Source organism: Pleurodeles waltl, chromosome 10, assembly GCF_031143425.1.
Source record: "Pleurodeles waltl isolate 20211129_DDA chromosome 10, aPleWal1.hap1.20221129, whole genome shotgun sequence".
NCBI lineage: Eukaryota > Metazoa > Chordata > Amphibia > Caudata > Salamandridae > Pleurodeles > Pleurodeles waltl.
The window spans coordinates 156,759,243-156,774,937 of record NC_090449.1 but is presented as its reverse complement, the minus strand read 5'-3'; the positions used below and the strand labels follow the sequence as shown (position 1 = coordinate 156,774,937).

Sequence of the window (15,695 nt, the reverse complement as noted above, 5' to 3'; positions counted from 1 at the left end):
AACCACACCCAGCGGGGTCCTTCCCAGGCTTCGGGATTGCCACTATAGCTGCGCCCAGCATAGATGATGGCATTTCCCCCGGCCTGTGATATTGTTAAAAAGTCGGGTTAGGATCGGCGCCAAGCTGCTACAGAATGTTTTGTAGAAAGAGCTGGGAAAACCGTCTGGTCCCGGGGATTTTGAGGCCGGCAATCAAGCAATTGCTGAGATTACCTCCTCTAACCTAATGGGGGCCTCAAGTGGGGCTGCCTCTGTGGGAGTCAGTTTAGTTGTGTGGGCCTGTTTGAGATATTGCAGTAAGGTGCCCAAATCTGCCTGTTGGGAAGAGTAAAGAGCCTGATAAAAAGTATGGAAGGCCAAGGTGATCTGAGTGTCGCTCGTTACCTCTGATCCCTCTGGATGCCTAATCACTGCCACAGCTGTTGACTGCCTCTGAGCCCTAAGCCTGTCAGCCAAGAGGCGACCGTATTTGTTGCCGCCCACGTAATAGGAATGACGGAGTCGGAGAGCTGCGTATTCTGCCCTATCCATGTCGAGTCCCGCAAATTGGGTCCTAGCTGCACTGAGTTGTCTCCAACCTATTCGGGCCCCTGTCCTGTTGTGTATCCTCTCAGGTTTGGTCACCTGCTGCTCTAGGTGTGCCCTTTTCTCACATCTGATTTTATAATCCGATGCCAATATCGCTAGAAATTCCCTTCTAATTACTGCTTTCAGCATGGCCCCAGTAGGGAGATCGGAGTGTCAGCCATGTCATTAAATTCTAGGTAGGTAGTGATAGTTTTGGTTATCTGGGCGAACATCTCTGGCCTCATCAGGAGTGTGGTCCTCATTCGTCAAGGGTTGGGGCCTTCAGCCCAGAGGGGGATGTTGAGCGTGAGGGCAACCACTGTGTGGTCCAACAGTGCACAGGGCTCAATATCTATGTCACCCATTGTCTGTGCAATTTCCTTAGACCCCAAGAAAAGGTCTATACAGACATAGGTCTGATGTGCGTGGGAATAGAAGGTGTAGTCTCTAGTGGTAGGGTGCCTGTCCCTTCAGAGGTCCCGGAGCCCTACTTCCTCCAGCCTCCCCAATTCTCTTGCAGATAGAGCCCTTTTCCTACCATATCTGGAAGCGGATCTGTCCTATTCCTCGTGCAAAACTGTGTTAGACTCTCCCCCTATGAGCACCTGCCTGTCGTGTGTAGTCATGACCTCTGCGAGCGCTTTCTGAATGAATCCTTCCTGACCCTCGTTGGGGGCGTAAATAGATGCTATTGCACTTGAGTACCCCCAAGTGTATTCTATCAGCCAGCAGGCATCCATCTATTTTGGAAACCTTGCCACCCACCCTCCGCTGGAAGGAGAGTGATGCCAGAAATGCCACCCCTGCTACCTTGGTCCTGCATTTAGAGAAGTGTTGTGTAGGGAAAGATCTGGACCGCATTCTATGCCGATCTGCGGGGATTAGTCGGGTCTCCTGCAGGAGGCATAAGTCGGCTCCACTGTGTTCTAGATACGAAAGGCTCGCTCTGCGCTTGATTGGGTAATTCAACCCCTTTATATTGAGTGTGACTATTTGAACAGTCATGTGAGCAGTATGAGTGGAGTATCAGCAGCCACTATGTCCCCATGCCAGCCCCTTTATCTCCTCCCTCAAGTAAGTGAGTCTCAGTATGGATACAGGTCCCGTCCGCGTGGCTACGATAACTGCGTATGAGTATCGCACACCCATCCCCCCTTAAACCAAACATATTTAAACAACGTAGTCAAACAACCCTGCGAAGAAGAGCTGGGGTGGGCCAGCATAGTCCTGAGGGTAAACATAAGTTCCAGGTGCTAGTGCCCCAAGCGGTCCAGTCTTCATTGGACACCCCTCCACTGCCCTCCCCTACCCTACCCTACTTGTCTTCCAGGCCCAAGGTCCTCACCCCTTGTCCTTATCTGCCTTCTTTCTGTCCCCATTTAGGGACTCCAGGTCTGCTCTTCTTTCTGATGCCATAGTCTCTCGGCATGGATTGGTGCTTCAATGCAGTACAGTCTGCCAATGTATGCGTCTCCAGTTCCTGTGTTCCGTCTTGGGTGGGCCCTGATTCCCCTCCAAGGGCTCCTCCAGTTCCATAACGTTGTAAGCCTCCTTCAGTGAGCGTAGTTGGTGCAATTTATCTTCCCATCAAAAAATTAGTCGGAAGGGATGACCCCAGGAGTAGGGGACACTTTTATCCCTAGGGTGGGAGGTGATTGGTTGAAAGTCTCTCAGTTTTTGAATCGGGACGGCAGCCAGGTCCTGATACAGACGCCCCGGAAGTTCAGGGGATGTTGCTCCCTTGCCATCCGAAATATGCATTCTTTCAGGGGGAAGTCGTGGACGCAGGCTACGATATCTGCAGGTGGTATGTGAGGTGGCCTCGGTGGCCTCGGTGGCCTCGGTGGCCCCACTCTGTGGACCCTGTCTATGAGTACCTCCCTGTCCGAGGACTCCCCTAGAATTTGGTGGAAGAGGGCCTGTACATAAGCCAGTATGTCCTCCTTTTCAGCCCCGGTTGTTGCTCCCCTAATGCGGATGTTTTTCCACCTCAACCGGTTCTCTAAGTCCTCCGCATGTGCCTGGAGTTCGATTTGTTGGTCCTACAGCCAAATTACTTCTTGTTCTAGTTGGTCGGCTTGTTCAACATGTCCTTGACAGATCTATCCTTTTTAGGTTGTGTGACCGCCATTTTCTCCCTTTGTTTTTCCTGTCAGACGCCGCTCTACTCTCTTCTTCGTGGTGGGCGTGCCGGTCGCTCAAAGCCATGCACCCAGGGCTCAGCAGCTCACTTGAGTACCCCGTCGACCACCCAACCCGGGGCCGGGCCAAACATGCACACCCAATGCTAACCGGGCACCTTCTCAGGTCTGCCGCTCCCCCTTGGGCTCACCATGCTCAGTCCAGCTCTGTTATCCGCAGTGGGCGTGGGGCCCCAGCTTCCAGCTAGTCATCGCTATCCGGTGCGGGAGGCTCCCACTTTCCAGTCCTGCTCAGGCAGGGGGTCACCACGAACAGGGGCTCCCCCAGGCCCGCCTCCATGGGGGCAGGGAACCTCTAGCCGCTTTTTCTGGGCCCTTGTGTGGCCCGCTGCGTTGTAGTGGGTCGGGCCCCCCATCTCATATGCCAGGGTCCAGGATGGGCCTACTCAATCCACTCGATCCTCCACTGCTGTCCCTGGGGTCGCCGCCCTCACTCACTGCGCAGGCAGACAGGCCCCATTGCTGACCAAGCTCATTACCAAGTCCCAGTGGTGCCTCCCGGCCGCTCCGTCAATCCCAGTGCTGCTCCTTGCGTCGTCCCTCCCAGGGCATGGACGCACCGCTCCTCAGTCTGGTCACTTTTGTCACCCCTCGGGATTGCTCAGTGAGTGACGGGCCCGGGGTGGCCCCATCCACGCTGGCTATCACCTTCTGCGCTCGCCCCTTGACGCTCTGGATGCGGCCCGAGTGTCAGGGGCGCCGAGGTCCCGGACCCGGGGCCCTCTCCTCCCTGCCAGCCCTGGGGGCTCTCCACCCACCGCTCTCTCTCGCCAAGCCAGCAGGCAGGCCCCGCCTCAGTCCGCCCCTACCTCCGAGTCCCGGGGGGGCTCCACCGAATTCCTCCCCCACCCCTTGCGCCGCTCCTGGCGCCTCGCCCCCGTGGGCCAGTCTCACCGCTCCTCTGCCTGACAGTGCACGTCCCTCTCCAAGGTCCCCCAATGTGGGACAAGCCCGCCTGGACCGCTGCTGCCTGTGGCATATCTAATGCTCTGAGGGCGCAGCCATCTTGTGTCGATCCGGGCCTTAGGCCCATGTGTTTTGATCTCCGGGGCCAGTGGGCAACTGCTTCACTCACCCCTGTAACTTGTGGGGTGAGTCCTGGATGCTAGGGGCGCAGTGGCCATGCAATTTTCACCCCTAGGGCGAACGGGCTGTTCTGCTTTCCTACATATCTCCTATCGGAGCTTACAGAACCTCTCTGGAATGCACTTCTGACTTCAAAGAAGACCTTTATTGTTGTTAATTCTCACCCACCCACAAGTTCTTGAGAGACGAAATTAGTAGATTTCAAGCACACGTTTAAAAGTAGTCCCAGCAATGGAAGCAAAATATATCACAGTACTTCTCAATTGCAATGTACACAGCAAATATATATCATAACTGCAAAGCGAAGCATAAAAGTCAAATTCATCACCGTATGGGCAAGGCGGTAGGGCCTAATTCAGCTTCATCTTTCTGGGGTCTGCAAGTTGATGACTCCAGTCAACTGCGAGAAAGAGATTATCCACCCAAACGGGAGACTGGCAACTGACGTCAAGCTCCAGCCTGAAGTCAAGCAGATTCAAATCTAACTCACTGTAGCCCAGTGTCATCCTTAAAAGTAAACTCAGTGTGAGATCCAAACAACCTTGGAGAGTGGCCAGTTCTCCTGAGCCATTCCGCTCTCAGACTGGATTGCCAGGTAAACACAAAATCTAAGTGCTCTTATCAGCTAAGGTCTGGTGTGAAGAAAACAGCTTGGTCCATCTTATGGAAAAACACAGCTTGGAAAAAAACACAGACATCTCTGCAATGTCTCAACTGCAATGTCTAACCCCACTTTAAAGCCAATAGGCAGCTAACCTAAATATCAAATGTAATGTCTAATGTCATGTCAAAGCCAATTGGCAACTAAACTGAATACAGAAAGTAATGGCTAATGCCATGTCAAAGCCAATAGGCAGCTGAGCTGAATACAAAATGTAATGGCTAATGCCATGTCAAAGCCAATAGGCGGCTAAACTGAACAAAACATACAATGTGCTATTGGTGAACATTGAGCAACTAATATGCGCAGTGGTGAAACACAAAGTCATTGGTCAAACACAATTAATAGCATCACACGGGCGAGGGATTCCCCAAAGGAGGGAGGGGAGAGGCGCTATCGCCCACCCTAGCCGTCTGCCATCTTGGCTCTGCCCCTTGCACCCTTAGCTTCAACATTAAGGAAGAAGATTGGCCTTTACGAGGCACAGTTGTCACAGGGTTTCCCTTCTTTTGGGATGACCACTACCGTAGCCATTCTACTGTATGGTCTCAGGGCAGCGAGCCCCATTGGTGGGTCTCCTTAAACATATGCCGCAAATGAGGGGCTAGGTCCCGACCCAACAGTTTATACAGCTCGATCCGTATCCCGTTGGGGCCATCCGCTTTGCCCAAAGACAAATCTCATGGCTGTTGTTACTTTGTCTTTTTGGTATCTCCTCTTCCAGGAGAGTGTGATCTGAAGTGGGGAGAGTTGGGGGATGGATGTCAACCAGAAGCTCTCAGGATTCCTCCTCTGTGATCGTGACTGCAGGGAGTTATAACTGGGTGTAATAGGCAGCAAACACATCCACCACGCTTTGTCTATCTTTTACTAAGTTGCCATCCAGTGTCCTCACATTCGATACCCAACGGCCCCTACTATCGAAACAGTCCCGTAGCTTACCCGCCTTTTTACTAACCTCATATAAGCACTGTCTTATGACTCAGACATGTGGCATTAGCAGTCATGCCTCTGTATTCCCTTTGCTTCATAAGGAGTGGGTGTTTGGTGTCACTACTGTGCTGTGAAACCAGGTCTCTGTCTAGAATGCACATTTTGTGTTCCATCAATTCAAGTTGGGCCGTCTTTCTTATGTACTGCTATGAAGGAGAGTGCCTGTCTCCTAATCATCACCTTATACCCCTCCTAGAGGGTCCGTTAGGAGCCAACGGATGACTTGTTTTCTGCAAAGTTGTGTTTAGTGGTGCTTATCAGCCTCTCTATGACCTTTTTGTAGTTTAAGATACTAGGGATAATTTGATACAGCTCACCTTGTAGTGTTTCTATCCAGGCCAAATACCGCCCACATGGGGGAATGGTCCATAGTTTATACAGAAGAGACTGCCATGTACCCAGGAGTGGAATGTGAATTGTTGTTCCCTGGGATTATGTGAAGACCAAATGTCAGTCAACTTACAGCTGTAAGGATCCAAATAGCTGGTAGTGGGAGGAATTTGCCTGTCCTACTGGCTATCTTTTGTTTTCCTCACATATTGCCCAGTTGAAGTCACCCCTCAGAGCACCACGTCACGGAGGTGCTGCAGGACAGAGACTGAGCATATGTTAATCGTCTAATCCTCCCAGCTTCCAGTGAGGGCCACATACTACCCATGGGTATCCAGCGTAATATCATGCACAATAAATGGGAGCCACTTCTCATCAGAATCCCAACCGAGCATGAACAGTGCTGTAAGCCACGCTGGCCACCATTTTATAACCCCATCTACCAACACCTTTGTAAGTTTTATCCTTCAGGTGAGTCTCCTGAAGGAGGGCCACATCAGGGGCCTGTCGCTTGAGATATTGCATTAAAAAAACTGTTTTAATTTTGCCACATAGGCTATTTATGTTCCAGGATAACAGCTGGATAACCGGTTGATCAACTCTTCCATCCATCTGTGCTTGTGGACAAGGCAATGCTGCTGCCTCTCAGGGCCGGTAGCCAGCCTGGAGAATGGGACAGAGGGACAAAGAGTTGATCAGTTCCAAAGTGCAATGTCAGTGCCTTAAAGTGAAAACAATAAAACCCAGAATCTCACCCCACCTCCCTGCATAGCAGACTGAAACTGCTTGCTCTCCCAACATTGCAGTGTGACTGTCGTCCATAACCAGTACTTAAACAGTGGAAGACAGTGGCTATTCTCAGTAGGTGCCCATCTCACTCCCCCCTTGAAATTTCTTACATGACCAGAAGTGAACTGGCACAGCCATTCGTATATAGACTGCAGCAGCGTTCTAGAAATGGCCGTCATAAGTCATGAAGTGCAGTTTGTGTCTTCAGTGGACAGTGGTGAAGTTAGTATGTATTGTAGTCAGTGTCAATCCACTTCATTTAACCAGTCCTGCAATGGCGCAATCCCCTGGGTTTCAGTTGGCTGTGTCAACCGTTTCTTGTTGCTTACCATGTTGCTTTTGTTTCTGCTGTCTACGGAGGTAGGTTCGCTTCGCTGTTGTTCTGAGCTGTTCTTCTGTCACGCTCCTTCTGCTGTCCGCCAGCCATTGAGCTACTCCTAAGCCTTTTCTGAAGTTGCAAAGTGCCAGGTGTTTCCTTAGGCTGCCACTTTCAGTTGTGCCAGAGATAGTATTGATTAGTAATTCAGCGTTTGCTCCTGCACAGCCCTTTACATCTCAGCAAGGTCGCGGTAGAGTAGTTGGACTCTGAGCATAAAGTCTGGAAAAAAATTAATGACTGTGTTTTCATACTTAACTGGGAGAACCCAGTGGGCTGCCTGGAGAATTACAATTCAGTCTCTGAAGTTGAAAAAGCAGACTATTATCTAGTGCAGTGGCGCTCCTGGTTTGGGACCCTTTGTTAGGGTTTGTGCACAGCAAAGAGCATGTCCCCTCTCACTGCACTAGTGGGTTCTGTAATAGCTCCCTTTTAAACTTACTATTCAAACCCTTTCTTGTTATCTCACCTTCCCCCCCCCTTAGGCTTCTGTGTATGTTGTTTAATGTGCTGTTTTGTTTACACATTGGGCCTTGCTTTTACCAAGGCTTCTTTAAAACACTCCTCCCTAGGCCTTGTGTTAATTCAACTCATTTGCATAATAACTGAAACTCTGCACACCTTTCAAGAACATGTGCAGCATGTGAGGACCACACCCAGCCCTTCAAACCACACCCAGCTCTGCTCACCTTTCAAGAACATGTGCAGCATGTGAGGACCACACCCAGCCCTTCAAACCACACCCAGCTCTTCGAACCACACCCAGCCCTGTCTATAAAAGGCAGCCCCCGAGCCTCACCCAGTGCTTGTGCTCGTCTACCTCCCGCTTACCTGAGAACAGATCCCTCGGCGCTGGCACTCCTGCTCTCTACAGACTTTCATTGGCTTCAATGGGTGCAGCTGCTGGCTCTTCCTTCTTCTGGTTTCCGGTTCTTCCTTGCCTCAGCCTCTCTCCTACAAACAACCTGCAAAAGAGAAAGAAGACAAGGTTAGACTGATCAGTATCTCTTGCCAGCAACAAGTAAGTGCAAAACTTTTTATTACCTGAAGGAACTTTGACAACAATTTCTGGATTTGTGTGTGGACGGTTTGAAGCAAGATACCTTCCACGAACATTGTGATTCAGGCTCTTTGTTGCAAGAATACCTTGCGGAGCTTTGTGAAACAAACATTGTTTTTTTTTATGGAACTTTTAAGAATCGAACAGTGGAAACCATTAACAGCAAGGCAAACAGTAAATCAAGGACTTGCACAAATTACATGCTGTATTTTGATGTAAAAGTACAGTATTTGTTTTCCAAAAGATTCTGGAGATATGGGAAAAGTGAGTCTGCTATTGGGAATTTAGGCTTTAGTTATATTAAGATGAATGTTTGATATTGGTAATTCTGATAACGGTATTTGTTTAATGTTTTAGAAGCTTTACAGTAATAGAAAGCACATCCCAGAGCAGTAACACATTCCAAACCTGGAAACTCGAGACCAGGATCCAAGAGGTACTTTTAGAAGAGAATTTCTAATAAATAAAGGGATAGTCAGGAACCCATTTAGGAATAGGTTGCACTTATCTGTTCTTTGTTTATGTTTCATTAGGCACCAGTTTCTACAGAAGTCAGAAAGGGCCGCAGATTTGTGCAGCACTTCAACAGTGGAATCGCAAGAACGGTGTTGTCTCTCTTTTTTTTATTTTATCCACTTCCCCCGTACCCTTGAGCTTCTGTTCTTAGTGCACTGTGTTAAAAACTAGTGTGCTGGAACAAGCAGTTTCAGGGTGGGGTCGGATTGTCTTCAACCTCCATCAGAACTGAACAAGAACTCAGGTGAGCTGGGCTTTGACAGAAGCACAAGCCTTAAAAAATTTCAGTTCTGGTGGACGATGAATACCGGGGAAGAAATAGAGGGCATTGACGTCACGGATATGGCGCAGGCCCTAAATGAGGACTTGGCTCATAATAAATCAGTGTCTGGCATCTTACAACATATGCAAGAGGAAGTAGAGGGATTAAAGATGGAGAATACCTCTTTAAAACAGGATTTAAGCAGGTATAAATTTAGGGGATCTCAGTGGAACACAGCTTTTACGCCTTTGTTTAAAACCACCTCAGAGACAGGGGCGCCATCAAAACATACAACTTTGCCTCCCCCAGTTGAGGTTACTGTTAATGTTCCTAATGCTGTGCCCTTAGCAGCACCTGAACGTTTTCATGGAGATAGTAACAAATTCCATGTTTTTATCCATCAATGTCAATTACACTTCGTTTGTAAGCCACAACAGTTCCCTACTGATGCTACGAAAGTGGCATTCGTCTTGTCTTATTTGGGTGGCACAGCAGCCAATTGGTCAATTCCTTTCGTGGATAGAGATGATCCCATCCTCCATAATTGGAATCAATTTAAACGTACCATGACCAGCCTTTTTGCAAAACACACTTTCATGCAGGCAAGTGATAATGAGCTTTTAAATCTTAAACAAGGTAACAAGGATTTATTGACCTATCTCACTAGTTTTAATCGTTTACTCACCGAGACACAGTGGCCAGAAGGAAAGCGTGTCTCCCTTTTTTATAAAGGTTTGAGAGACGAGTTAAAAGACGCGCTGGCTCATATTGTTGATTTGCCAGAAGACTATTCGGACTTTGTAGATTTAGTTGTGAAATTAGAACATAGACTAGGAGAAAGAAAGGGAGATAAATACAAACTGGAATCACGGTTAACTTTAATTAAACACGAGAAGAAAGACACAGATAATAAACTCCCTGAACCTGAGCCTATGCAAATAGGGACACTCAGAGGTCCACTCACATCAGAGGAAAAAGAAAGAAGGAGAAAACTTCAATTATGTTTATATTGTGGCAGGGCAGGTCACTTTGCCAGAGAATGTCCAGTAAAGCCTAAAACTCCACAAAAGGGTGCTGTTTCCTCCACCTCCTCAACTGAATCGGGAAACGATTAAGCTCGACAAGGGGAGAGGTTACTTGTTCGAGAAAACATTTTAATCAAACCTCTAATGCTGCAGCCTTCATGGTACCGCACATACCTAGACATTTCATAATTCAGGTCGTTTTAATTGTTACTACCCAAGTGAGGCATTCTCTCCCTGTCCTACTGGACTCAGGCGCGACAGGAAATTTTGTGGATAATAAGTTAGCTGAAAACTTAGGACTTCCTATGTGCCTAAAGCCTTGTCCAGAAGCAGTATGTGCAGTGGATGGGTCAGAATTGACCTCTGGATTAATCACAAAACAAACAAGTCCACTTGTTATGGTCTGTCAGAACGGGCACACAGAGGTGATTAGCTTTGATCTGATAGATACTCCTAATTTTGGTTTGATTCTCGGGGTACCCTGGTTAACAACTCATAACCCAAAAAATTGACTGGGTGAATAGAACTGTTACTTTGGATTCCTCTTTCTGTAGAACCAATTGCTATCAAGAAGCAGGTACAGAACAGAGCACAGTATTACACTGTGCTAGTGTTACACAAGATGAACCAAGTCTCCCTCCTGAATATTCTGACTTTAAAGACGTCTTTGATCCAGTAAAGGCTAGTGTGCTGCCCCCACATCGGTCCTATGACTGCCGTATAGATCTTATCCCAGGGGCCCCTTTACCTAATAACAGAGTATATGCTTTGACTGACGAAGAAACCAAATACTTAAGAACCTACCTAGATGACCTACTACAGTCTGGGTTCATCCGTCATTCCACATCTCCGGTATCATCTCCACTCTTTTTTATCCCGAAGCCGGATAAATCCCTGCGCGCGTGTATCGATTATAGAGGACTAAATAAGGCTACAATAAAGAATAAATATCCTCTTCCTCTAATACCTGTGTTGTTGGATCAATTAAGACATTCTACTGTATACACTAAACTAGATCTGCGGGGAGCTTACCACCTGGTCCGAGTAAAAGAGGGGGATGAGTGGAAGACAGCTTTCAAGACAAAGTTTGGTTTATTTGAGTACACAGTAATGCCCTTTGGGTTATGTAATGCCCCTGCGGCCTTTCAGTTCTTTATAAATGAGGTCCTACACGAATTCCTGGACGTTTGTGTCATAGTATACATAGACGACATCCTCATTTACTCTAAGAACTCAGAAGAACATACCCAACATGTTCGTGCAGTATTATCAAAGTTAAAAGAAAATCATCTTTTTGCTAAGTTAGAAAAGTGTACTTTTAATGTCAGCAAGGTGGACTTTTTAGGATACTGCCTGTCACCTCAAGGAATAACTATGGATGTAAAGAAAATCAGTGCTATTGCTGATTGGCCAGAACCATCCTCTGTAAAAGATATTCAGAAATTTCTGGGTTTCGCCAATTTTTATAGGAGGTTTATTGCACATTTTGCAGACATTGCGGCCCCAATAACTACCTTGTTGCGGAAAGGGCAACGATTTCTTTGGACTGATGAGGCGGCACACGCCTTTCAACTCCTAAAACAAAAGTTCACTTCAGCCCCAATTCTGAAACATCCTGATCCTGACTTGCCCTTTTTTTTTTAAGCGGATGCTTCACAAGTAGCTTTAGGAGGAGTTCTCTCTCAACGAGATATAGTAGATGGCCAGTTACATCCTATAGCCTTCTATTCCAAAAAGTTATTACCAGCTGAACAAAATTACACTGTGGCTGAAAGGGAACTACTAGCTGTCAAAGTAGCCTTTTCAGAATGGAGGCATCATTTAATGGGAGCCAAGTACCCAGTTACAATCTTTTCTGACCATAAGAACCTACAGTTTTTTGGATCACTTAAAGCACTAACACCACGTCAGATGCGCTGGTTAAATTTTTTTAGCACATTTGACTTTGTTATAACCTATAGACCAGGTGCACAACAAATTCAATCTGATGTGTTATCTAGATACGGACATACCTCAGACATGAAACAAGATAAAATAGGAGAACCCATTATTCCTCCCCAAAAGTTTTTGGCACCAGTACAACAGAAGGATTTCATCACAGATCTATATAATGCACACATGCAAATAGCACCTCAGGATTGGTTAAAGGATTCCCATAACACAATACAACAAGGTTTATTGTATCACGACAACATGCTGTTAGTGCCCACCTCTGAATTACAAACACAGGTGATAATTTGGCATCACACCTCACCGTTGGCAGGTCATCCTGGTTGGGTAAAAACCCTGGAAAATGTGCAAAAACACTTTTGGTGGGACACTATAAGAAAGGACATTAAGCAATTTGTCACTACCTGTCCAATTTGTGCAAGACATAAATCTTCTCATAAGGCCCCTGACGGCTTGTTAATACCAATGCCAACACCCAAGCAACCTTGGCACACTGTGAGCGTAGACTTTATTGTAGGCTTACCACCTGTAAAATCCTTCACAACAGTGTTGGTTATAGTGGATTTTTTATCTAAAATGGCACATTTTGTACCATTACGGAAATTACCCACGGCGGCAGAATTTGCCGATATTTTTATAAGGGAAATTGTGCGTTTACATGGTTTGCCAAGCAAAGTGGTGTCAGATCGAGGGAGCCAGTTCAACTCTAGATTTTGGAAAAAATTATGTGAAAAACTGAAAATAGATGTGGCATTATCCACTGCTTTCCACCCAGAGACAGATGGACAGACTGAACGACTGAACCAAACCTTACTTCAAACGCTACGTTGTTTATTGGCTGATTATTCTAGTGAATGGTTGGAAGCTCTCCCTGTAGCGGAGTTTGTTTATAATAATACTGAGCATTCAGCTCTACTTTGCTCACCATTCTATTTCTTGCAGGGGTATCATCCAAGAGCTATACCCATTTTGTTAGAAGAGTCCCTGTTGCCTACAGTAACGGATAGACTAACGAGGTTAGGTGACATACAAGACAAAGCCAGGAAACATTTATTAAAGTACAAGGAAAGCATGAAAAGACAAGCAGACAAACACAGATCTGAGGCCCCAATGTATAAAATTGGTGACAAGGTATGGCTCTCCACAAAGAACCTAAACATAGAGGGATCCCGAAAGCTGCAACCACGTTTCATTGGACCCTTTAGTATAACTGCCATAGTAAACCCGGTAACAGTAAAATTAGATTTACCAAAAGAATATCCAGTACATACTACATTCCATGTGTCCTTGCTTAAGCCGTACAACCCAAAAACCCGACCTGAACCACCACCTCCACCCATACCAATTAAGGGAAATCTAGAATATGAAGTGAAAAGCATAAAAGACTCAAAAAGAATTAGTGGACGTCTGTTTTATTTAGTAGAATGGAAAGGATATGATGAATCTGAGAATTCATGGGAACCAGCATCATATGTACATGCCCCACAGCTGATTAGACGGTTTTATTTAAAAAACCCAGGAAAACCCCGTCCTGTAGGAGGGCCTTTGAGGGGGGCAACTGTTAGGGTTTGTGCACAGCAAAGAGCATGTCCCCTCTCACTGCACTAGTGGGTTCTGTAATAGCTCCCTTTTAAACTTACTATTCAAACCCTTTCTTGTTATCTCACCTTCCCCCCCCCCTTAGGCTTCTGTGTATGTTGTTTAATGTGCTGTTTTGTTTACACATTGGGCCTTGCTTTTACCAAGGCTTCTTTAAAACACTCCTCCCTAGGCCTTGTGTTAATTCAACTCATTTGCATAATAACTGAAACTCTGCACACCTTTCAAGAACATGTGCAGCATGTGAGGACCACACCCAGCCCTTCAAACCACACCCAGCTCTGCTCACCTTTCAAGAACATGTGCAGCATGTGAGGACCACACCCAGCCCTTCAAACCACACCCAGCTCTTCGAACCACACCCAGCCCTGTCTATAAAAGGCAGCCCCCGAGCCTCACCCAGTGCTTGTGCTCGTCTACCTCCCGCTTACCTGAGAACAGATCCCTCGGCGCTGGCACTCCTGCTCTCTACAGACTTTCATTGGCTTCAATGGGCGCAGCTGCTGGCTCTTCCTTCTTCTGGTTTCCGGTTCCTCCTTGCCTCAGCCTCTCTCCTACAAACAACCTGCAAAAGAGAAAGAAGACAAGGTTAGACTGATCAGTATCTCTTGCCAGCAACAAGTAAGTGCAAAACTTTTTGTTACCTGAAGGAACTTTGACAACAATTTCTGGATTCGTGTGTGGACGGTTTGAAGCAAGATACCTTCCACGAACATTGTGATTCAGGCTCTTTGTTGCAAGAATACCTTGCGGAGCTTTGTGAAACAAACATTGTTTTTTTTTTATGGAACTTTTAAGAATCGAACAGTGGAAACCATTAACAGCAAGGCAAACAGTAAATCAAGGACTTGCACAAATTACATGCTGTATTTTGATGTAAAAGTACAGTATTTGTTTTCCAAAAGATTCTGGAGATATGGGAAAAGTGAGTCTGCTATTGGGAATTTAGGCTTTAGTTATATTAAGATGAATGTTTGATATTGGTAATTCTGATAACGGTATTTGTTTAATGTTTTAGAAGCTTTACAGTAATAGAAAGCACATCCCAGAGCAGTAACACATTCCAAACCTGGAAACTCGAGACCAGGATCCAAGAGGTACTTTTAGAAGAGAATTTCTAATAAATAAAGGGATAGTCAGGAACCCATTTAGGAATAGGTTGCACTTATCTGTTCTTTGTTTATGTTTCATTAGGCACCAGTTTCTACAGAAGTCAGAAAGGGCCGCAGATTTGTGCAGCACTTCAACAGTGGAAACGCAAGAACGGTGTTGTCTCTCTTTTTTTTATTTTATCCACTTCCCCCGTACCCTTGAGCTTCTGTTCTTAGTGCACTGTGTTAAAAACTAGTGTGCTGGAACAAGCAGTTTCAGGGTGGGGTCGGATTGTCTTCAACCTCCATCAGAACTGAACAAGAACTCAGGTGAGCTGGGCTTTGACACCCTTTGGACCTGTTGAACAGAGAAGTAGTTGGATAGACCTCAAGGGTGTAACAATTTGAGAACAATTTCTTTAATAAAGAGATTAGATGCTAGACCTTCAGCCTTTTCCAGGACTCCTACCATGCAAATGTTATTTCGTCTTGAGCGACCCTCAAAGTCTTCAAATTTCGCACCCAGGACCTCTGTGGTTGCTCTCAGCTCTTTGACCTGTTGTTTCATGTTAATGGTTTCAGCACTGAAGAATGTGATTGCGTCCTCAGTTTCCTTCACTCTGTCACTCATATTTTCCATGTCGATTAGAGTGACCTCTGCTGAGATCAAATCAGTCTTCATTTCTAGGGATCCCCAGATCACCTGAATAACTGTCATAATGTCTTTGAGTGTAGGTGCGCTCTCTTCGTGGTGAGCTTGCTTCTCCAGGATCTGTAGCTCATCCAGTAGTGTTTTGTTGGGGTTTTCGTGGGGGAGGGCAAACTTGACCAGCTTTGTCTGGTGTACTCCAAGTGCGCCACATACCCCGGTCATATCTGCTGCACACCCAATTTGGTATGGAGGTGCTGTGGCACTCGCCGCCATCTACCAGGAACTGATTGTTGATGTGGGTTACTCCCACGGACTGTAGGTTTTCTCACTGTGGCCTCCCTAGTTATACCGGCCAGCCAGCAGGCAGCTCACAGGGTGAAGCAGTAAGCACTATGCGAGCCTTGGAGCCAGTTGTGAGGGTCACAGGCTTGTGGTTGTTTGCTGCAGCCAGGCGCTCTGCATCTTTGTTGCACCACAGTTAGAATAATGTCCCCTTCGAGGCCAACATAGAAGTGCGAAGGGCTTTAATTCAAGGTG

General features: G+C 46.6%; 1 protein-coding gene across 1 annotated transcript in view; it reads left to right on the top strand.

Moving 5' to 3' along the window:
* Positions 1–15,550: 15,550 nt before the first annotated feature.
* Positions 15,551–15,695, top strand: part of LOC138262395 (vomeronasal type-2 receptor 26-like) — a 50,546-nt gene continuing 50,401 nt past the window's right edge. Inside the window, exon 1 of the mRNA XM_069212297.1 lies at positions 15,551–15,571. Within this exon, the coding sequence (XP_069068398.1) occupies positions 15,551–15,571 (21 nt within the window). The remainder of the gene's footprint in view (positions 15,572–15,695) is intronic.